General features: G+C 42.1%; 1 protein-coding gene across 1 annotated transcript; it reads right to left on the bottom strand.

Annotated features, from left to right (window-relative positions):
- Nucleotides 1-2,449: 2,449 nt before the first annotated feature.
- On the bottom strand, nt 2,450-4,780 carry TWIST1 (twist family bHLH transcription factor 1). The gene is made up of 2 exons (XM_031940663.1): nt 4,020-4,780; nt 2,450-3,176 (listed from the first exon to the last, which is right to left on the bottom strand). The coding sequence occupies exon 1, from the start codon at nt 4,693-4,695 to the stop codon at nt 4,063-4,065; it is 633 nt and encodes a 210-aa protein (XP_031796523.1). The 5' UTR covers nt 4,696-4,780; the 3' UTR covers nt 2,450-3,176; nt 4,020-4,062.
- Nucleotides 4,781-22,812: the final 18,032 nt, after the last annotated feature.

Below are 22,812 nucleotides of genomic sequence, written 5' to 3'. Positions count from 1 at the left end.
ACTATTCAGGAATTGTCGTCAATCTTTACGGTACTAAAGGTACCTCTGGCTTTAAACAAATAAAAGGAAATATAAAAGGAAAATAACGTCTATAAAAAGTAAATTTTCTGCTTTTTCTTCCTCTTGAGAATATGCAATTATATGGCCATTGTCCATTACAATGAGATCAGAAATCATTATGTCAGCAACAGAGGTAACATTCCACTTCAAAAGTGTCTACCACTCCCAGAGGAAAATCGCATATGTTTTCCTCAATGATGCTGACTCTCTTAATGGATTGTGGCTGAACTGCAAAAAGCCTGAACCCAGGCAAGAACGAAATATCAAATGAAGAAGGTTAGGTTTGCGGTCTAAAAATGACTCCTCTTGATTTTTAAAAATTGATTATGATATTATTAATAGCAAGTGCTTAAGGCCTATTATTTAAAAATAGGCTGGTGATTTATTGCATGAAAAAAAATGTTAGGTGATACGAAAATATTCAGTAAGCAGGAAATTACTTTAACATGTAATATTTTCCACAATCATTTCCCACTACTGGCATGGTGAGTAAAGAGCACTGAATGGAGAGTCAGAGGGCCTGGCCTGGTGCTAATGAAGCTCTGCCACCCTATGGTGGCCTTAGATAAGTCACTTCATCATGCATGGGTCTTTTCCTCATCTTGTGGGGAAAAAAGAAGGTTCAACTAGAGGGTCTCTGAGCTCTCTCCTTCAGCTTTAAAATTAGGGAAAAAATAAAAAATCTTTTCACTGTCTTTCAGTAACCCTTCTCTCCTTTAAAATTAAAGTTGGGCGTCCCTTAGTGTTTTCCTACTGTTTTATAACTAGTTCTGTGTTTTTAAACAAAAAATTGGAGTATCTTTTTTTCCAAATTCTTCCTATTTTATAGGAAAGTGAGAAAAAAAAACAAAAAACTATGATACTAAAATAAGTATTTTTAAAAATGATGTGCATCTATTCATATTTATCTACAGAGATATGAAATAGATCAAAATGAACCTTTCAGGCCTGTACAAAAAGACATCGGAAATATCAATTATTAATTAATAAAAGAGATCAAGGCAATTATTTTATAGAGAATGGAAGAGAAATTAGAAAACATCCATCTCAAGCTTCACTCCTCTCTCCCTAGCTGGTAGATCTGCCTAGTTGGTAGATTTCCTTCCTCCCCCTTTCTCCTTCTTTCTGATGTTTGTGACCGGGCCACCAAAATTTAAGTCGGATCTTCCAATTCTGCCCCCTACTATAATGCCAACAAATCTGGTGGGTTTCCTATTGTAAGCCTGTAGCTAAAAGATTTTGGGTGAGAAATTCACCAAACCGTTAGGTGAACGGTGGATGGTAATTATAAGATCTGGAAACTAAAACAATCAAGCCCTCAAGTCACCCCCCAACTTGAGCCCCGAAAACCCGATCTGTTTTGAATAAACATACTGACCGCTCGAGACATGGTCTGCATCTATACAGCAGAAGTCAGAGATAGCCTGTGACTCTAATCACTTTTCTGGGTAATAAAATTCAATACAAGGCTCTCAGTTAGGAACTAAAGAGTATAAACAACTCGTTTTCCTGGTGCATTAATAGCCAACCAAGCCTATACCTTAAAGTTCTTTCCCGCCTTCTGTCCCCCACACCCCCATCCACTCATATGGAAGAAAAACGAAATAAGTTGCCCAAGGACTTTTCATTAGGGATGGAAAAAAGATACAAAAACTTTGGAAGTAAAATTCAAAGAGTGCCTAAAAAGGATCATTTGATTTAGAAATGACCAACCACGATTCTTTTAATCATTGCTTACATTCTTATTATATCAGATTCCCTCCTCACTATTATGCTCTGAATATATACACAGATGAAGGTGCATTTGTGATAGGCCCCAGCCCAACAGCCAATGAACATTTTAATGTAAAAACAGCATTACTTCTGAATTTTCTATTGAGCTAATTGAGAATGTTATCATCTAGATAAAAATGATTATTTTCAATTTCTCATTATACATTAAAATTTGACTAGTTATATTCAAATGCTATATATGAGTCTTCCCATATACTCACTTCTTTCTATTAAGTATAGTTTTTTTTTTTTTTTTTTAAACAAACACACATATGGGATGGAGAAGACAGCATAATTCTTTCTCCTCAATTCCAATTCCGTTCTTTTCCTTCAAAAGTAATTGTATTCCAATTTCAACGTGGCCATTCCCATAACCACTCTCTTACCTTGGAGAATCAATATCCCTTTCCCCAAATCCAAGGCACATCTCAGCAGAATAAAATGAAGCTGTTCTTAGAAATAACATGCACTAGGTCTATGGAAACACCCTTTATTTGCCTTTTTCTCTGGTTTGTTTATATCAACGGGACCCCCTCGGATGTTTTTACAGTTAAAGGAACAATCTAGTTCCAGCTGAAGAGTGAATTTAAAAAAATATATATGGTCCAAACTTAAAGGTTCTTAAAACTTCAATCATATTCATTTATTGCAGAAAAATAATATACAATGATATTTACAAAACAATCATAAAAAATATGAATGCACTTAGACACCAGATCTATTTGCATTTTAACATGGGTCATCAATAAATAAATAGAATGTCGTTTGACTTTTTTTAGTTTTGTTTTGTTTGTTTTCTCAGAGGAAGAATTTTGAAAGAAAGAAGAGAAGCATCTGGGTCAGGTGTGTGTAAAACAGTTTGAGCCCAGGGTTTTGTTTTGATTTTGCTTATGAGTTTTTTTCCCCCCTTAAGTCTCTAAAGGTTTTCTTTTTAATTTCCTCTGCTTGTTACCATTTTAAAATGGAGACCATTCACAACGAGTACCTTTCCTTTCTGTGGCTGGCAGGCACGACCTCTTGAGAACGCATGCAGGGGAAGAAATAAAAATTTAAAAAAAAAAATAACATTCTTCGTCAAATAACATCGACAACAACTGTTCAGACTTCTATCAGAATGTAGAGGTGTGAGGATGGCTTGCCCGCTGCCCAGCTGGGAGGCCCGTTTCCAAAGCCCCTGGTCTCTTAAATGCTCCCCATGCCTGGATGCTTTGGATTTGAGAATAGTTCTTGCAATTTTCAAGAAAATCCTTGGCGTTCTGTAATTATTATTATCACTATTTGTAATTATCCAGCTCCAGAGTCTCTAGACTGTCCATTTTCTCCTTCTCTGGAAGCAATGCCATCTGTAAAAATCCAGAGGTGGGAAAAACCTGGGTTATATTATAACTCAAACGCCTATTTTGATTTTTGTTCTTTATAGCAGGGTTTGGTTTTGGTTTGTTTTTTCCCTTATTGAACTCTGCCCTTTAACCCACAATCGTGGAAAAACAAGAGTTTTTAACAACCTGGAAGGATTAAGACTAGAGGAAGTGGGTGGGTGGAAGGAAAGGGGAAGAGTGAGAGTGAGTGAGTGAGTGAGTGAGTGTGTGAGTGTGTGTGTGTTGGGAAGGGGGGGTGGAATTCGGGAACTCTCGTTGAAAGAGAGAAACCAAGTCCTGCGTTTAAAGCCCTGGAGTTAGCCTGGCTGGGGATTTGTCCCGGCTGGAAACAGGGCTTTTAAGCGAGAGGGCTGCGTAGATGCGGGCTAGGCAGGCCATCTCCATGACTCAATGCACAGGAGCGGATCGGGACTTGGAGATTATTCGATCCCGCTTCTTGCCTCTGTCTGGATTTCTCTTTCAAATCTGTCTCTCTGTAAAGGTGTTTGGGTGACCGGGTCTTGGTGCTTTGCGAATGACTGCGTGAATCCCCTTTTTTGTCTGTTTCTGTCACACACTTACACACACACACACACACACACACACGCCCGCGCACACACATCCAGGCGTGCACACCATCAACTCTTCATCCCTCAGCAGCCTCAGTTGGACCCCCGGGGAAAGGATCGAAGGAGGAGGAGGAGGGGAAGCCAAGAGTCGAGGGGTGTCCCAGACCTGAAGGGCGAAGGCGGTTCCCGGAGCTGCCCACGGGAGGGGAGGTGGGCCGTGGGGCTGGGCTGGGGAGTGAGGCCTCCGGCTGGCCCTTACCTGGGTCTCACGGCCTGCCTGAGCCGAGTGGCGGCCGCCGCCGCTAGTGGGACGCCGACATGGACCAGGCGCCCTCCATGCGCCACACGGAGAAGGCGTAGCTGAGGCGCTCGTGGGCCACGTAGCTGCAGCTGGCCATCTTCGAGTCGAGCTCGTCGCTCTGCAGGACCTGGTAGAGGAAGTCGATGTACCTGGCGGCCAGCTTGAGCGTCTGGATCTTGCTCAGCTTGTCCGAGGGCAGCGTGGGGATGATTTTGCGCAGCGCCGCGAACGCCTCGTTGAGCGACTGGGTGCGCTGCCGCTCGCGCACGTTGGCCATGACCCGCTGGGTCTGCAGCTCCTCGTACGACTGCGGGCTGCCGCCGCCGCTGCTGCTGCCCCCGCCGCCGCCGGCCCCGCCGCCCGCGCCCGCCGACTTCTTGCCGCGCTTGCCTTGGGCCGGGCTGCCCGGGTCGTCCCCCGTTCCTAGCCCGCCGCCGCCGCCCGCGCCGCCGCCGCCCGCTCCGGCGCCGCCGCCGCCTCCCGCGCCGCCGCCGCCGCTCCTCCGGCTGGACCTCCGCTTACGCCCCCCGCGCTTGCCGCCCACACTAGGCTGCTGCCGGTCGGGCTCCTCCTCGCTGTTGCTCAGGCTGTCGTCTGCTGGGGAGACTGGCGAGCTGGACACGTCCTGCATCATCTCTCGGGCCACGACGCGGGACTCGCGAGCCCGGGGGGGCGAAGGGCAGGGAAGGCTGGGGGGAGGGGAGGGGGGAGAAGCCAGAGGGGCGCTTTAACCCGCCAGCTTCGTGGCCCCCGGCGGCCCCTAGAGTTCGGTCCGGCCGCCTGTCGGGGCTCCGTTCCCGGCGGCTGCTGCTGCGGACTGTGGCTGTGCGCCCCGCGAAGAAGAGCCGGAGGTGGCGGCCTCGGAGCGCGGGGAGGGAGGGAGGAAAGGGATGCGGGGGAGGGGAAAGGGAGGGAGGGGGAGGTGTGCACCGCAGCGAGGTCCCCAAAGGAAGCAAAGGCTCGCGATCGCCACGGCCGCCCCCTTCTCGCCGGGCCGCTCGGCGTGATGCTTCCCTCGGAACCCCGGGAAGTGTCTGGGAGTTGGGGGAAGGTCGCAGCCGGAGAGGCTCTTATAGCTCCGGCGGGCCCAAGGCCGGGGCAGCTGCCGCGTCATTGGCCAGACGCGGGGAGGAGGGACTTAACGGAGTTGGGGAGGCAAGTTTCCGCTTTCTGCGGCCCCCCCCCTCGCCCCCCCGCACTCCCCTCCCCGTTCCCTTCGCCGCGCTCCCTTCCCCGCCCCCAGCTCTCCTTCCCGGCTGAGCCATTCTTCTTCCAGAGCCATTCAAAAGCGATTCGGCCTGCTCCGGACTGCTGGCCCCGCCCCTTTCCCCGCCTACCCCTTCCACCCCGCCGCCCCCCGCCCCGCCCGCCCCTCCACTCCTCTTTCTCGTCTTCATCCTCCCCTCCTCCCCCGATCCCCGCAAGCTTTGGGCAGATTAGCAACCCTGGCTTGCCTTTGCCCCGTGTCCCGTATCCGCGCTGTCCCCACTGCTGGTGCCCGACGTCCCGGGCCGGCTGGCCTAAGAAGCGGCTGCCCCAGCTCCGCAGACACTTCTCCCTGAGTTCCGGGGGGACGCTGTGGGGATGCCCTGGGGCCGGCACATAGTTTTTGACGGGGGGCTGGAAGATGAGCCATTTCCGAAGAGCTGATGCCTTCCCCAGTGGCCAGTATGACGTGACCCGGACCCTTAGCGGACTGGCGGGGCCCGGGCATCCTCGGAGCGATACGGCTGGCACAGCGAGGGCGGAGCCCCTGGCCATTTCCAGCCTGGGCACCTCAGCCACGGGCCCGCTTTTAGCCCTTCAGAAAGCCCTGCGATCGTTTACCGGGCGAACCCTCGGTCCCTGGGAGCCCACAAGCGCAGTAGCAGCAGCTCTTGTTCCAAGGTGGAAGGCAGCAGACAAGACTTCCTAGAGAGGAAGGCCCAGGGATGTGGGGAGCCCGGTGCGGCCACTGTCTTTGCTGGCAGGAGGCTGACACTGGAAGGCCACACTAAAACCTAATCCCCTCCAAGCTCTCCCCCCCCTCCCTCCCCAAGCAGGTGGCGTGTTCCTTTAAATCTCCGCTCCACAAAGAGTGAAGTTGGATTCTTCGGAAGAACACGTGGTCTCCCCTTTAAAACTTCTCCGAATGTCCCCCCCCCCCCAGTTGAGGGTGAACTCCCTTTCCCACACGTGTTCCCACACTCATTCAGGCACGCATGCGAATTAAGGGACTAGCAGATTCTAAGCATTGATGCAAAAGAATAAAAGCCAATAAAGAGGTGGGGGGACTGCGAATGCGGGAGCTGGGGACAATTGGGGCGGGGGGCGGAGGAGGGGGAGGACGTGGTTGCCCAGCCCGGGCCGGACTGGATAACCGGGACTGGAGAATCCTGGACAGGAGGTTTACTCCCCAATGCTGCCTCGTTTTGCATCCTACAGCCCCCATACCCACAGTGTTGGCTTCTCTCAGACTTCCAAAATTATTTTATCTTATTTTAAAGAAACTTATCCGTCTAACAGAGAGCTGGCTCCCCCGGCCATGGGCCCCGAGGATGCCTTACTTGAGCCCCCCACTTTTCCTTTGCTTGGGGGACCAGGAGAGCGCACTCAGGCACTTTTGAAACCGGACAAGAACTCGATAGTTCCACGCCGCTGCTCGCTATTTCTAAAGGGTTAACCTGGGAGTGAAGGTCTCACTCTCTTGAGGACGAGGTGGGGGGGGATCAGGGGAGAAGGTGGGGGCTAAGATGAGGAACGAAGCCAACACTAGTGCAGCAGAGTAGACTCGTGCTGGATGCCCCATTGACTGAAATCCTCAGCAGATTTCCTCTACCTCGGGAGCGTGGCTGAGCAGGGGGCGGGTGGGGATTATTTAAGATTCTTCTGGGTCAATAGATGGAGAAGCTGAGTGGGGCTGGTGCGGAAGAAGGCCCGGAGGTAGGCCCGGAGAGAAGAATCCCATTTGCAGGGGAATAAAAGCTCGACCCGGGTTGATTTGTCCAGCCCCTGATGTCTGGATTGATTTGTTTATTTCTTTAAAATACATGACTAGCCCAATTTCCTGCAGCAAATTTACCCCCCCCCCCCATAGTCTTTCCCTGTAGCACATTGGGGAGGGAAGGCAAAGAAGGGGGAAATTCTCGTAGACCCAGACTTTGTCCCCTCAGCATCCAAGCTTCAGCGAAAAGAAAGTCTACTAGGAGCAGCCTCCGAATCCCAGACCGCTGGTGAAGGCCTTGGCCATTCTAGGAAGCAGAAATAAGTGCCTCCGACGCCTGGGATCCTGGAGCTTCCCGAAACTCCCAGGAACCCCTAAGTCCCTAGCATTCATCCCCAGCTTAACTCAGCTGCAGCTGAATCCCACAATCCCAGGTGTTCGTTTCAGGATCTTGCTTCGTGCCTAAATCAGTTGGTTCTTTGCTCCAATTAAAGCATGCCATTTTTTTCTTCCTCCCTCCCTCCTCACCAGGAAAGCAGGAAGGAGGGAAGGAAGGAAGAAATGAAGGAGGGAAAGAAGGAAGGAAGGAAGGAGAAACAGTGGAAGAAAAAGAGTGAGAAAGGAAAGGCAGAAAAACTAAGTAAAGCGAAAGAACAAAAAGAACATAAAGGAAAAAGAGAACAGAAAAGTGAGGATCTAGAAAAACGACAGGAAAAAAAGGAAAAGATGAATTTGATTCTTCTTCTGACTTCTAGGGTGGAGAGTGGCGGGGGCGGGGGGTTGCTGCTCTAGGAAGGGGCTGGACGTAAAGGCGGGCTAAATGTAATCGAAACATTATCAGTGAAAGGGCACGATGTCAGAAAGTAGCGGACTAGGGCCGAAGAGGAAGAGAAACGGTTCAAAATGAATCAGCCTAAAATTTGGTCGCGACTACGGATTATTTGAGCAGTAATGAGAAAGCAATTTTCCTTGGCAAATCGGTCAACTTTAAAACCATTTCCGAGCCAGGTTGGGAAACCAGGTTTTCCCTCCCTGGGCATCGGCCTTTCGGGAGCTGCTGCGGATCTCGGGCCGGCCGGGCCAGACGTGGCCAGGTCAAAACTCTGGCACGCTCAGCGGCCCCTTCCCCGAGGGTCCCGAGCTCCCAATTCCCCTCCCGCCTTGCAGAACCAGGCTGGGCCCTGAGCAGATTGAATGCTCTTAGTTGGTTGGGTCCTCCAGAGTGTGGCCCTGAGCTAACTCCAGAGAGCAACCGGAATTAGCCCCTCGGTCCCCCGTCTTTTGAGCTCTCCCTGCGAACTCCCAGAGGGCCTGGTCCAGCCCTCCCCACCCCGGGGCATCCCTGCTCTGTGCGGGTACCTGAGGAGGCCAAGGGTTTCGCAGGGCGAAGCGGAGTCGCCTCCCTCCGGCTCTCCTGACCTCTGCTAAAAGCTCTGCGCTCTGCAGACAGCTGACTCGGAATTCGCCGCAAGTCCTGAATACGCGTGGGCCCACACGTTCCCTGCCTTTATCGCGGAGCCTAAATCCGTGGCCTTCCTAGTGAAGGGCAGCAGAGTCCCTGCAAAAAAGGGCTAAAGAAGAAAACTCCTTTCCCCCTCGAAGCTCTCATTTCAGCTCCTTAAAACAGCTTTAAGAAGACATCCTTTAGAGAACTTCCCATTAATCAAATAATCAGATTAGCCGCGCGCTGGCGATCACTCTGTCACTGAAATAACCGCTGCAGGGTGGAGAAGCTACCTGGTGTTTATTTTATTTAAAGCTCTGGAAATCTCGGCCAGGCACCCGCCTCTTACACGCGCTTGTCCGTGTTGTTGTCTGCCTGGGAATGAAAGCCCACTGAGGGCAGGGACTTACTCGCCGTGGCCTTAGTGCACCCGAGGTCCAACCCCAATTCTGGACCATCGCGGTGGATCCCCTCGTTGCTTGGGGGATCCAACCGATCCGCTGGATTCTACCCTATTTTGAAAACCTCAAGGATCCAGATAGTTTAGCGTGCGTAAAAATAATCTTGGCCACTTCTGTGCTTGATTTTATTTATTCTTTAATTTATCTATTTGTCGTCTATCCATTTATTCATTAAGTCATTTGTTAAGCACGTGGAAAGGTCCCCTTCTATTTCGTGTCAGTGAGACGACGGTTTAGTGGACCTAAAGTCTGGAAAGTTTTTGTTGTTCAAGCTTCGGCCGCAGATAACGCTTCAAGGATTTGCCCCAATTTAACACCTTTCTTCTTCAGTTGTTTTCATCTGGAAAATGCAGCAGTTTGTTTCGAGGGATTTCAAGGTCCTTTTCAGCTCTGGGAAGATGATCCTATTTAAAAAAAAAAAATCAGCGATGTTTTATGCTTTGAATTAAAAAGACCTTTTTCCTGCCCTCACTCTTCTATCCCCTTGTACTCCCTTTCACCCCCCTCCATAAATCAAAAGCAACTTTGCGCTCAGATTGCAAACTTGGCTCATCTGTAGTCCACAGGGGAGAGGAATGTGTGCCGGGCGTGTGAAGGTCTGAAGAAAACAAAACAGGAAATAGTGATTAGACATTAAGAACTCTGCGCATCAGCCCTTTGAGGACCGCGCCTCTGGGGCCGGCAGCCCCTGCATCCTCAGAGCAGCCCGACGCCCTCACCTGCAGACCGAAGAGACGAAGCCGGGCAGAGCCTCCGGGACCGGCGAGGCGAGCGCACGGGCTCCTGAGCTGGCAGATTCCGGGGGAGGCCCCCCCGCTGCACCCTAGGAGTTCACTGAAGCCCAGAGCCAAGGGAAAGGCACGTTCTCTTCCTCCGTGCCCCGTGGACATCCCACGTCAAAAATATATTGTGTTCTCCCACCCGACTCCGGCTTATAAAAGTGATCCAGTTGGGAGAGGGCCGCTCGCTGGGGGGGGGGGGGGGGGGGGGGAGGACGGGGGGGTTCTCATCAGGATGGGCTTTTGAAGAAGCATTTATTCAAGAGCGGGAACCTGGATGACGACTACCCTTAGTCTTTGACCTGACCCCCGTGCTTTACCCTCATTCCCACTCCTGAAGAAAGCCCAGCCAATCCCTTCTGCCCCGAATTAGAAACGCGAAAAATGCAGCGAAGTGAATCCTATCACCTCTTTATTTTCGTCCGTTTGCTCGGTTCGCGAGGGGTGACCGTGCATTGTTGGGAAATTCAGATCCCTTTAGGATTCTGGGGTGGGTTGGAGGCGGTCAAGTAGTGGCAGCTCCTTTGGAAAGGCTGTTAGGACCCAGAAAAGTGTGAGCTCCTCCAGGTGCACTCCGTCCCTCCCTCCTTCCTCCCTCTCTTTCGTCCTTTCTCTCTCCATCCTTACTTTCTCCCTCTCTCCCTTCTTTCTTCTCTCCCGTCTTCCATCCTTCTTTTCTCTCTCCGTCCCTCCTTTCTTTTCTCCTCTCATAATCCTTCCCTCTTCCCTCCTTCCCATCATCCCTCCTTCTTTTTCTCCATTTTCCATCCTTCCTTCCTTTCTCCTTCCCTCCCATACTTCCCACCTCTTTTTGTATGTTTCCTTCCCCCCTCTTTTTTTTTTTTTTTTTACAATAAATTTCAGAGAACATGAAATCTTGAAGACTAGTTCCTTTTATTGTTGAGTCATTTCAGTCATGGCTGACTCTCCATGACTGAAATTAGGGTTTTCTTGGCAAAAATACTGGCATAGTTTGCCTTTCTTTCTCCAGATTATTTTACAGATGAGGAAACTGAGGCAAATAGGGTTAAACGACTTGCCCAGGGACTCACCGTCAAATGTGAACTGAGGTCCTTCTGAGTCCAAGGAAGGCACTCTATCTATTGGGCCACCAAGCTGCCTAGCTCCTTCTCTTCCATATCATTATTGACTGTATTATCTTGGGAAAGTAATATCCAAGTTTCACTTAAAACTGAAGTCGATTCTCTTCTTACTTAATTCAGAGCAATGTTGGAGAAATCATTGAGCTAATTATGTGAAATGATAAAACACATTCAATCTTACTTATTATTACAGTGATCTCCTACCACACCTGTGGCCATCACAATTGTTAACTTCCCTTTCCATCTTGTCTTTTGGTACTTTCAGTTTCAAGAAAATAATTCCATTTGTCTCTATAGAAGTTTCCTTACATTCTATTCATGTAACTTGCTTGACATGTTGTCCTTCTGCCCAATTTCTCATTTTCTCCCCTGAACTTCCTGAGAAGTCCCGGGACCATTGTTTCTTTCACACTTTTAATTCATGGTTGTGCCATTTAGACACTGACCACAAGAGGACGCACTTTGCCAGAGAACTCTTGGGGAAACGTGGCTGACGAGGGGGGGAAACACAGCTAGATGGGATGGTAATAAATCATCAAAATCCGATTCTGACTGTTTGGGACAAGAGTATTTGCTTTTATGTCTCTTCAGTTCACATTATATTTTGAGAGAACAAAGGAAATCTCAGTAAATCAAGAATACTGAATTTTTTTAAATGAGTATGTGAATTTTTCCTTCAAGAATAGTGTTTATTATAAACATGAGAGCAGCCTAACAAAACAGGAGCCTTGTGAGTCAAGAAGAAACGGGAGGTTTAACAATTCTAAGCCTCAGTTTTCTTGCCTTCAAGATTGGGGGGAATAACACCTGCAATATCTACCTGAGAGGGGATTTAGAAAACTCAAGGAAGACAATATATTCAAAGAAGTATATGAATATAATCTATCATGATGAAGATTTGGTGTTTCACATTAGAAGGCAGAGCAGATTTGATACAGAACTGTAGTGGCTTCCATTCAATTTTTATTGCAAAGTTTGAAAAGAAGACTTTTTTTTCATATAAAAGTATCCAAAACAGGGTTTATTTCAGATTAGCTGTATTTGAAAACAATGTCCTTGAGAGTCCCCTCCCTCCAAAAAAATCAGTTTTATTATTTTGGGCTTTTATCTTATGAACAAAATGTTTTCCATGCCTCAAACATCTGGAAGTTGATTTTATTGCATTCAGTCATATAATTAAAGCAGTTAATTTTTCTTTTTTCCCCCCAAAAACCATGCTAAGGTCTCCATGAGAAGTGCTATATTTTGTTCATTAAAGCTAAGAAGATTTAAAAAAAAAATCCCCTTCCCCAAAGTGGATCTTACTGGCTTCCCCTTTCTATTTGCTTTGTGACTCCTATTTGTTTATTTACTGATTCCTACTGAATCTGTAATCTCACTGATATGAAGAACTTTCCATGAGTAAGCTTTCTCTTCTAATACAGATTCATAATTGTTGTGAACTTTAACTCTTAGAGAAATATAAGGTCCTAAAGAAGAGAAATGACTTGTCCAGTGTCATGCAGTCAGAAATGCATCAGAGAAACTATGACTAAGCTAGAGGAGCTGGTTTCACTTCTGATCTTTAGCTCTTACTTCCTGTGTGACTTTGGGGTCTAACGGATTTGAACTTGTTAGTTCAAAAGTCCCTGCCAGTGTTAGGTCTATTCTCTTGTAAATCATGAACCAGGAACTTCCTGGCTTTCAAGTCTTTTCTCTGTTCACTCTGCCCATGTTCCTATTGTACAGATATTGCTTTTCATTGATTTTATGTCATTTGTTGAAATATTCCCAAGATTTTCCTCTGTAACTCTATAAAGAACTTTCTTTAAAAATACAAATTAATCAGAAACACAATATATTTTAAAGTCTGATGATATATCTCCAAGTATTAGAATAATTAGCCCATTTAAGCTTGTAGAGAAATATAAGCATTCTTAGTTAACAAAAACCCAACGATTTTTATAGTAATTTAAGACTTGCAAAGCACTATAGGAATTCTTATTGTAAATGTGGTTTCTTTTTCTTTAGTTTTGGAGAATTTATTTTATTGTGTTTATTTTAATATGCCACAAGTGGGACACTTATTGTCATTAATCTTATTTTCAATCAACAAAAATCTACTTTCCCCTTTTATCTTCCCCACTACCACTGAGTGAGAAATAACTGTATTAAAATAACTGTATAAAAACTGTATTTTCACAAAAAAACCATTAATTTAAGAGTTATTTCCAACAAAAAGTGGAGTTTTGTCAGTTAAGAAAATTCCTAATATTTTAGGCAAGGTTGCACTTTCTGTTTAACTTCACATTTGTCTCTAATTTTGGCCCTGGCTTCTTAATGGCTGAGGCAAAAAAAAAAATCAGTTTACCAACAATGTTATGTAACATAAAAAGCAAAATATCTGTATATAGACAAGTACCGGGAAAGGAAGTTAACCTTTCCTTGGGACTAATCTCTGACTGATTTTCTACTCTGGGAAGTTTGTAAAGATGATGGCCATTCCTGCATATCCCTTTTCTATGTCACCATTCACTCCTGCCTTCCTACCTTAGAGGTAAGATTGAAATATATAATTTGCAGGGTTTGATATGATGCTTTCTTTAGGACTTATTGGAGAATTTCTAGATGGTAGCTGGAGTCAAGATCAATTTTCCGACACTATTTGAAAAGACTTCTAGTCCAATGGCTTTCAAAGACTTTGTTTAAGAACTGTTGTGAGTTTGTGGAAGACTTAATTAAGGAATCAGAACTAATATGAGGTGGGATTACTGCAGTTCCATCCTTATTTATCCAAATTTCTCACCTGTGGGCTCTTTTTTTTGCTTACACCTTTGCAAAGGTATATGGAAAAGCATCTTCTATATTTTCTTTGGGACAAATTTTGTACTATTCAATTTTTTAAAAAGAATTTTCTATTATTTTCTGATGGTTATTTTTCCATTATTGTAATTATGTAAATTGTTTTCTTGACTCTGTTTACTTATCTTATTTCTCATCTGCATTAGTGGGTCTTTTGATGTTTTCTTGTATTCATCATATTCTATTCCTTACAACATAATAACTACTCTTATCTTTATGTACCATTATTATTTTAGCCATTCTCCAGGTCATAGATATCTGCTTTTCCTCCAGTTCTTTGTTAACTGAAAAAAATGATGCTATAAATATTTTGGCTTATATTGTATTTTTATTTTTGTCAGTAACTTCTTTATTTTATATCCACAATAGTGGATTAGCTGGGATACAGTATGTGAAGATTTTGATTTATTTTATTTGTATGATTACATATTACTTTTCAGAACAGTTCTATTGAATCATGGATCCATTAACATTATATGAATTTTCCCACTCATCTAAAATTTGCTCTTCTCATCTCTTGTCATGTTTACCAACTTTCATTCATTTATTAATTTACTTATTTTTTGAGATAATAAAGGTTAAGTACCTTACTCAAGGAGACACAATAAGTGTCAAGTGTATTCTGGACTGGTTCTAGCCACTGCTAGTTATTTATTTCTGAAGTAAAAGACTTGATCATTATTAAAAGAATTTCATGGCATCTTGAGTAAGAAACCTGGCCCATTTTCCTCATTCAGTGTGCATATAATCAGATACAATTGTGTCGCTTATTGGGTTGGAGAAGAAATAACAGTCATAAGAATTGGAGGAAAGGAAAAACATAAGTGATTTGAAAATCAAATAGAAAAATAAGAATGAGAAGTAAAAGAATATGGAAGAAGAAGAGTAAAAAAGGGCCATGTTCACCATCAGCAGTGGAAAATGCTAATTGTCTCCCATAATCCCCAAGAGTGTCAATGCTACAGGCTAAATATACTGGACTTAACCATTCATTGGCTTTAAGTCTTACCATACTTGCCTTGTAGTCTAAAGTGGTATTAGAAGACTAGGAATGGAAAGAGAAAAACACAACAAAGCCCTTCTGTTACAGATGGATAAGAAGCCCTTTTTGGGGTGACTAGAATATGTCAAGATGGGAGCACTTGATTCACTGCGAGAATTCACTCTTGAGTTTTGTCAAACAAAAGGGGAACAAACTATGGTGTCATGGAAAACCAAAAAAATAATAATAATTGATTGTTTTTATTTTTTAAACAATAAAAGAAAAAAGGAAACAAAAGGAAGAAGTTCATTTATTGTACTCATCCAGAAGGAGCTGGCAACTTATTTGAATTTATCTCTTTTGACTTCTAGAGCAGAGGGTTTCAAAAAATCACACATAGATGGAAAATTAATTAGAAGGTAATTAAGAGGAAAAAGTCCTGAGCTTTTTTTGGACTTCAAATTCAATATGATCTGTGAATGGATAGCTAAATCCCAAGAATGAGGGAGAAAGAGCTTTAGCCCTTCCCTAAAGGGAAGTTTTGTGAAGAACTCTCCAAGATGAAAAAGGGCCCTCAGCGGAGGGGAGTGAGTAGGAAGTAGAAGCACTGGGTTGCCTCTCATTTTCAAGAGGGAACATGGCAAAGGATATTCCTTACTGTACTGAAGTTGAGAAGGTTTGAGCTCCACTGTAGGATGGGACATTTACTCTGTGTGACCCCTTTCTAGGAACCATTTTTTCCTCTGTAAGATGAGGGAGTGGAACTTGATGAACTCTGAACTCGGGTCTTTCTACCCACTAAGCTGGTGCTCTAGACACTGCTAGTTACTTCTGAAGTAAACTTATTGATCACTATTGGAAATAATTTCATGGCACCTTGAATAAAAAACTTGGTCTGACATCTGAGATCTCTAGCAGCTCTCTACCTAAGATCACTTCAAGGTTCTGGGTAACATTTTAGGTGAAGTCGTTGACAAGCTAAAGTAAGACCAGTCAGTGAGACAAAGGCTAGCTAATCACTACTCAAGGCTCTCAGGTTGAAGAACCCCAGGCTATCTTAGCCTGAGGAAGAGATACCTTTCACTCCTCACATTTGAAAAATAGACTTTTGTGCTTGATTGCAGACTGCAGAACCAGTTGTCATGGGGAACAACTGCAATGAAGCGAACTAACTAACAATCGGAGTTAGTTAAGAGCAGAATGAGCTTCCTGAAGATGAAGTCCCTTTCTCTCCATAACTTTACAAAGGAAAGCTAGATGATGACTTTGGTGAGATATTTTAGAGGGATTTTTTAAAGGCCTAGAAGAGTTCTGTCTGCATGGGTGAAGAAGGAATCCAAAGATCATTGGTTTTTGAAGCTCTGATGCAAAGCCAAGAGACAATGACTATACCTGCTGAGACTGGGGGGAAGGGGTGCCAAAGGAAAAGGTTAGAAAATAAAAAGAAATGAAGTATGCAGAAAGAAGGAAAAGATTAACTGTCATTTTTAGTTTCTCTATTAGATATTTACTTTGTGACTTGAACGATAAATGAAAAACCAGAAAAGGTTTATGGGAATCTGTTGAAAACCAATTACTGATGGTATGAGCATTAAGAAGCAATTAATACTAAACACTACAAATTGTTAAAAGTGTACAGAAAAATACTCAATGATTTGGTGGCAGAGCCCAGCAGTTGGCAGAAGCAAAAGAATGAAGAAAGTACTGTACTCTTACCCTTCTGTTTCAGCTGATGACAGATGGGCTAGAAAATTTGTGTTTTGCCTTGGAAATGCTTTTACCAGTCAAGATATCTCCAGGGAAATCAATTTATGAATAAATATCTTAAATCTGAGAACTTGCCTTTCTTTTCCTATTCCTTAAAGTATGGTCAGAAACAAAGCCAACTGTGCCATGGTTACCTGGAAAACACACTGACTCCCTCTAAGGTCCAGGCTTAGATTTGGAATACTAGGTGTAAGAGGGCACTCTCAATATATGTACAAAGGTGTGTGGTCTTTGCTCAATCTGTCCTACATGAAGATCACCTTTTACCTCTTTCCATCTTTGACTTTTCTTTGAAAAGACCCCCATAACTTTCTTCTTCACTCGTACCCCTTCTTCACTCGTGTATCCTGATGGACTTGCCCATTCTTAACTTATCATATTTCCTAGGGTCTAATATTAACTGTCTATTCTAGGCAGGTGGGAGGCACAGTAGGTAAAGCATTGGGCCTGGAGTCAGGAAGATCTAAATCTGGCCTCAGACACTTCTTAGAAGTATGACTCTGGGCAAATCATTTAATCTCTATTCACTTCAGTTTCCTCAACTTAAAATTGGCTTAATAATAGGACCAACATTCCAGATCATTGTGAAGCTCAAATGAGAGAGTATTTGTAAAGTTTTTTGCATGATATCAGATACATAATAGGTGCTATATAATATAAGCTATGATTAGCAATTATTATAGTCTTGGCAAACTAGGAAGCATGCCATATTAAATTGAAAGGAATAGGAAGAGAAGTTTAACCTGGTAGGGGGAAAAATATCTAGTAGGGACATGGTGACTATATTTGGTGATCTGAAGGATGGTCTCATGGAAGAGAGATTTGATTCCTTTTCCTTGACTTTCATCTTAAACATCATTTGGTTGGTACTACTCTTGTGGACCACCGTCATTCACAATCCCATTCATTTTGAAATTGATTTTCAAATTTGCTTTGACTTTGGAAAGACTAGAATCAAGGGGGAAATGTTTCAAAGAAGCAAAGTTGGGCTTGATGCAAGGGAAAACTTGTTTAAAAATGCAGTGTGTGTGGTTTCAGCAGCTGGTGGAACTTCCCTTATTGAGGGTCTTCAAGGAAAAGTTCAGTCACCACTTGTGAAACGGTTTATACCAAGGCTTCTTAATTTTTTTTTTCTACTCGTGACTCCTTTTTGCCTGAGAAATTTTTACACTACCCTGGAAATATAGATGTATAAAATTGGTATACAAATCCAACATTCACTGATAATAAATCATAATTTTTCAAACCCCACCTTCAGTTATATGATCTCACATAGGGTTGTGACCCACAGTTTAAGAAGCTTTGGTCTACACAGAAGATTGTCATTCAGATGTAGGCAAGGTTAAAGGATCCCTGATGTCCCTGCAAATCCAGGAATTCTTCAGTGCTCTTCATCACAACATATAAACTCGCTCTCAAGTATATATAGAAATTATAGACACCAAGTAAATTTGTTTCAAGGGATCCTTAACCAATATACTGAGAAATATCTTACTTTCATGAACACAATAAAGTCTACTTGAGTAATAGTTGCAAATGTATCTCAAGGACTTAAAGCTGAAAGACACTTTGATAGTTATTGAATTCAAAGCCCCTGTTTTATTTGTGTGTCTATGTAACTATGTATGTATGTATGTGTGTGTGTGTAGAGAGAGAGAAAGAGATCTTACCCAACCATTTATGTAAGAATGTATTTATCTATTTTTCTGTCTAGTATGTTTGTAACGGTCAGTGTAACTATATATGTATTTATGTAGACATCCACCATATCCATCCATTCATCCATCCATCTATCCATCCATCCATCTATCTATCTATCTGTCTGTCTGTCTATCTCTCTAAGTATTTGCCTGTCTGTCTATATAGTCTCTATGTAAGTATATGTGTGTAGATTCACCATATCCATCTATCATCTATCTATCTATCTATCTATCTACTTTTCTATCCATCCATCTATCTATCCACCTGTCTCTCTATGTAGGTATCAATCTATGTATGTATGTATGTATATATCTATCTATTTATCTGCTATGTATCATTTTTATGTATCTATTGGTATATGTATCTAACTACTTGTTGATCTATTTATCTATGTATGTATCTATTTGTTAATCTATGTATCTATGCAAGTATCTGTATATCTGTTTATATATGCATGGATGCATGTATATATCTATTGATGTAACTATGTATAGATTTACCATATCTATCTATCTATCTAGTTAATTTCTAGCTTTACAAAAAACATTGCTTTTCTCTCTTTCTCACCCACTGGGATGTATCCTTAACCTTTGACAACATAGTATTAATATTGAACATTGTCAATTATAGTTTAACTGCTTTTCTATGATTCATTGTTCCAGTTCTTTGGTTTCTATTTTTCCCTCACCTTCTACCAATTGATACATGTCTTCCCATATTTTTATGAATTTTAAAATTCATCTCTTCCATAGATGACAATAATATTTAAACATATGTCTATATCATTAGACATTTAGTTTTCCTAACTTTTTGATGTCATACATGATAGTGCCCCAAGCAATTCCCATATCCACCCACCCACCTGGGTTATGTCACATTTAAGAACTCTTTCTCAAATATGAAATTACAATAACTGAATTATAACAGTCTTCTTTTTGGCAAGTTTTCCCATCATTTAGTACTTTGTTACTCATTGACTAGAAGGGACCTCTGAATTGTTTTAATTTGCATTTCTTTGATAACTTTTGTTTTAGATCATTATTAATTATTTTTATTTATTCTTTCACGAAAAATAGCACATGTTCTCTGACTATAAGTTTATTTGAGAACCAAACCTCTTATATTATAGTAGAGGAAGAGAGGGTATGGAACTTGTCCAGGGTCACACATTAGAAAGTAGCAGAACTAGGGTTTGAATTCAGCTCCTTTTAATTCAAACTAGCGCTCATTCCATTGCACCCACTGTCTCTGTGTTTATCCCTTTGGAGAATGAGGTAGATAGTACCCTTATTTCTCCAAGACCCTGCTGAAGATCAGGGTGGTATATGGTTAGTGACCTGGACTTGGAGACAGAAATACCTTAACTAAAACTCTATTTCTATTGCTAGCTATTTGACCTTGGACCAGCAATTTAACTATTTTATTCCTCAATTCCATCAAATGGGTACAATAATAGCTATTATAACTACCTTGTGGGTTTGTTATGCATGTCAAAGATGAGAATCATGTAAACTCTAAATTACTAGAAGGTTTATTACTTCAGGTCTATACCTCCACATGCTGTTTTTAGTCTCAAATGAGACACAGATAACACACTATATAAATGCTACTAATTATTATGTTATCTCTTATCAGAGTGCCTTAAGATTTGCAAAGAGCTTTATATATGTCATCTTAATTTGATCCTCATAACAATATTCTAAGAAAAGTCATATGATTATTACCCCATTTTATAGGTAAATACATGGCATCTCAGAGAGTTCAGCTGGCTTTTCTATAGTAGTATACCTAAAAAAGCATCAGCAATGTGATTTAAACCCAGATATTCTTGATGGCAGAGCTAGACTAAGACAAATTCAATATGTATGGAACAAGATCTACAAACACTATAAATGGAATTGGCTGTGTCAGTTTTTTTTTTTTTTTTTTTTGATGCACAGGATACAACACAGTGCTCAACACTGTCTTGACACTTAGCCAATGCTAATTGGTGGAGTGATTGAATAACTGCCAAGAACTTGTGATCAAATGTCTGCCTCATTGGGTCATAGATGGCCAGCCAATTATAACCTAGGGCTCAACACAGATGGTTTCTACATAATTTATATTTGTTCCTAGTCCAAATTATGCTCAAGTTTCCACCTATTTAGTGGTTTCCTTACCTTCTCATTTCCTGGAATAGCACTGTGTACAGTATCTATGTTTTCTACTGACATAAATTAATGTAAATTGTTAAGGACCATGCCTAAGTGCATTATAAAGGGCAGGTCAATTCTCTGAGAGCCTCCACAGCTGTGAACATCTGAAGAAGTTGCAAAGCAGCCTTTACTGACACAGGTGTTGCTTATGGACTGGGAAAATAAATTGGAGGCAGAGGGAAGAGGAGAGAGGTCAGATAATGCAATGGCCTCTCAGTGGGGAGGTCAGAGAACAGCAACTGTTTCTCAGTCTCCTTGAATCACCATCATCCTCTCACAAGAAGAGAAAAAAGGGTCTACCTGAGGTAAAGCAAAGTTACGTATTGTGCTCCCAAAAGTAAATGATTTTCCTTTCATCAAACCCTCAAATTCGATGGTTGTGTAAGTTGTGTGTGTGTGTGTGTTACTGCTTCAGAGACCTGCAGTTTCTAATGAAGAAAATGTTACGCTTAAAAAAAAATAAAGCCATACACAATTTAAAGGCTTTAAATCTTTCAGTGAGTTATATAGGGTTAATAATCAACTTCTTTCAACTTTCAATCTGTTGAAAATTTCAATATTTTTTTGTTCTTCATCATATTCCAATCGAATCCTTCCTGGAACACAAACAATGTATGGCAAACCCTCTAGTATTCCATGAAATTAAATAGAAAGTAAAACTGGTATATTGGTGGTTTGGTATCTTGGCCTTCTATTGAACTTTCTTTATTTCTTCACAGAAAATTAATGTTGGATGCCTTGCATCAGAGCAGGTAGCTACCTGCCTCCCCCATTTTTACTGGCTTATTTTACCTCCAGGTAGTTATGGTTTAAACCAGCTGTGCTTAGGAATCTTTCAGCATTTTAACTGAATTTTCCATTTCAGGTTCAGTGAAACTTAAAGTATATTTTTCCTAAGTGCTTTTCCTCTTAATTTCTAAATCCCCAGCATTTTATGGTAAATTTCATCCTTACATTTCTCATTAATTTCCACTTTCCTGAATCTCTACCTCCCACCCCTCTTTTATGAGCTGTTTGTTGGCTAAGGATACCTGGTATTCTAAAGGTGTTTTTAGTGTTGGGAAGTCATCTTTTGCCAAGAGTAAATATGCTTGAATCCCAAAGGTTTAAAGCAGATTTGAAACAGAACAGCCACACAATTTGAGTTGCTTTTATATTTGACGAGAAATATCCTTTCAGATTGAATCACTGATTTTCTTCTAGACAAATCACACACAAACAAAAAAAATGCTAACTGGTTTTATTACAGTTCTCAATGTAAATATTTAAGACATGACTGAAAGATGCAAACTTAGGGATGCCCTTAATTTTTTATCTTACATGTGTCTTTTGTGTTTCTTCTTTAAGTTAATTTTGATATTTATATAAATATCATGTAAATGTCAGAAAGTGATATTTTCTTCATATAGCTCTTATTAATTTTTTCCTGTGTAAGTAATTTCTTGGAATGTCATGTTGTTCTAAAATTAATCGAATTTTCAGAACTGAGCAGAGAATCGCACACAAGATAAATTAGAAAGAAACTTAGAAGCTGGAGTAGTTGAATAGATTGACTGAGATCTGAGTCACCCAATTCCTGAGTTGTGGATTTCTCCTCTAAGACTCTGTTTATTCAAAATATGTATTGATTTTTAAAATGCTTTATATACAAGGGATAAAAACATGCTTCCCAAGTGAAAAATCTACCACAATTGGTGTCATACAGACAAATACTCAAAGTAAAATTTACTGACTTTATTTCCTGAAATCGTTAAATCCAGATTTGGATCATATAGCCACAGTTCATACTTTGAAGATGTGTTCTGGAATATAATAGAAAACAAATTGAATAATCTTTTTTTCTTTTCTGGAGATACCTGCCAGGTAGAGCAAAAAGTGCAAGTTACAAAAAGGCAGCATTAAGATTGATGAAATAAACAGAGAGAGACGCAGGGAGAGACTTTATAATTAATTCTGTCCAAAATTTTATTAAGCTATCTTGGAAGCTAGTGAGATGCTCATCTCACCATGACAGGTGTCTCTATGGAGTCTGATTGTCCATTTGCAGATTGTATTACAGAGTTTTTAATTCATGGCCCATTGTGGTCCTATACTCAGACACTCTAATTCTATATAAAAGTATGGAAGCATTAAGATCTAATTCAACAAATTAAATTGTTTAATACCCATGTCAGTTCATCATACATCTTTCAAAAGACATAATCAAGAATGTCTATGACTACTGTATTAAGAGAACTGGTCATGAAATGGGCTCCAGGATGATTCAATAGATAGCCAGCCATTCTCCTGACATCCACAAAATTTGGGAACAAAGATTCAAAGGTTAATCTCTTAGGTAGATCATCCATAGAGTTTTTATGGAAGAATCTAAATAAAATAACTATACAAATAAGGATTGGATGGCATTAGTGAAAGAGTTATCTTTGGAAAAATATAGATTCACTGAAACTTTGTGCAAGATATTATTAGTGCTGAGGAAGGTCTATGGTTAAATAAATCAAATAAAGTTCTAGCCCTCAAAGTCTGTGTTTAAAAACAATCCTTCCTAGAGG

This window comes from Sarcophilus harrisii, chromosome 5, assembly GCF_902635505.1.
Source record: "Sarcophilus harrisii chromosome 5, mSarHar1.11, whole genome shotgun sequence".
Lineage (NCBI taxonomy): Eukaryota > Metazoa > Chordata > Mammalia > Dasyuromorphia > Dasyuridae > Sarcophilus > Sarcophilus harrisii.
This window is presented reverse-complemented; position numbering and strand designations above follow the sequence as displayed.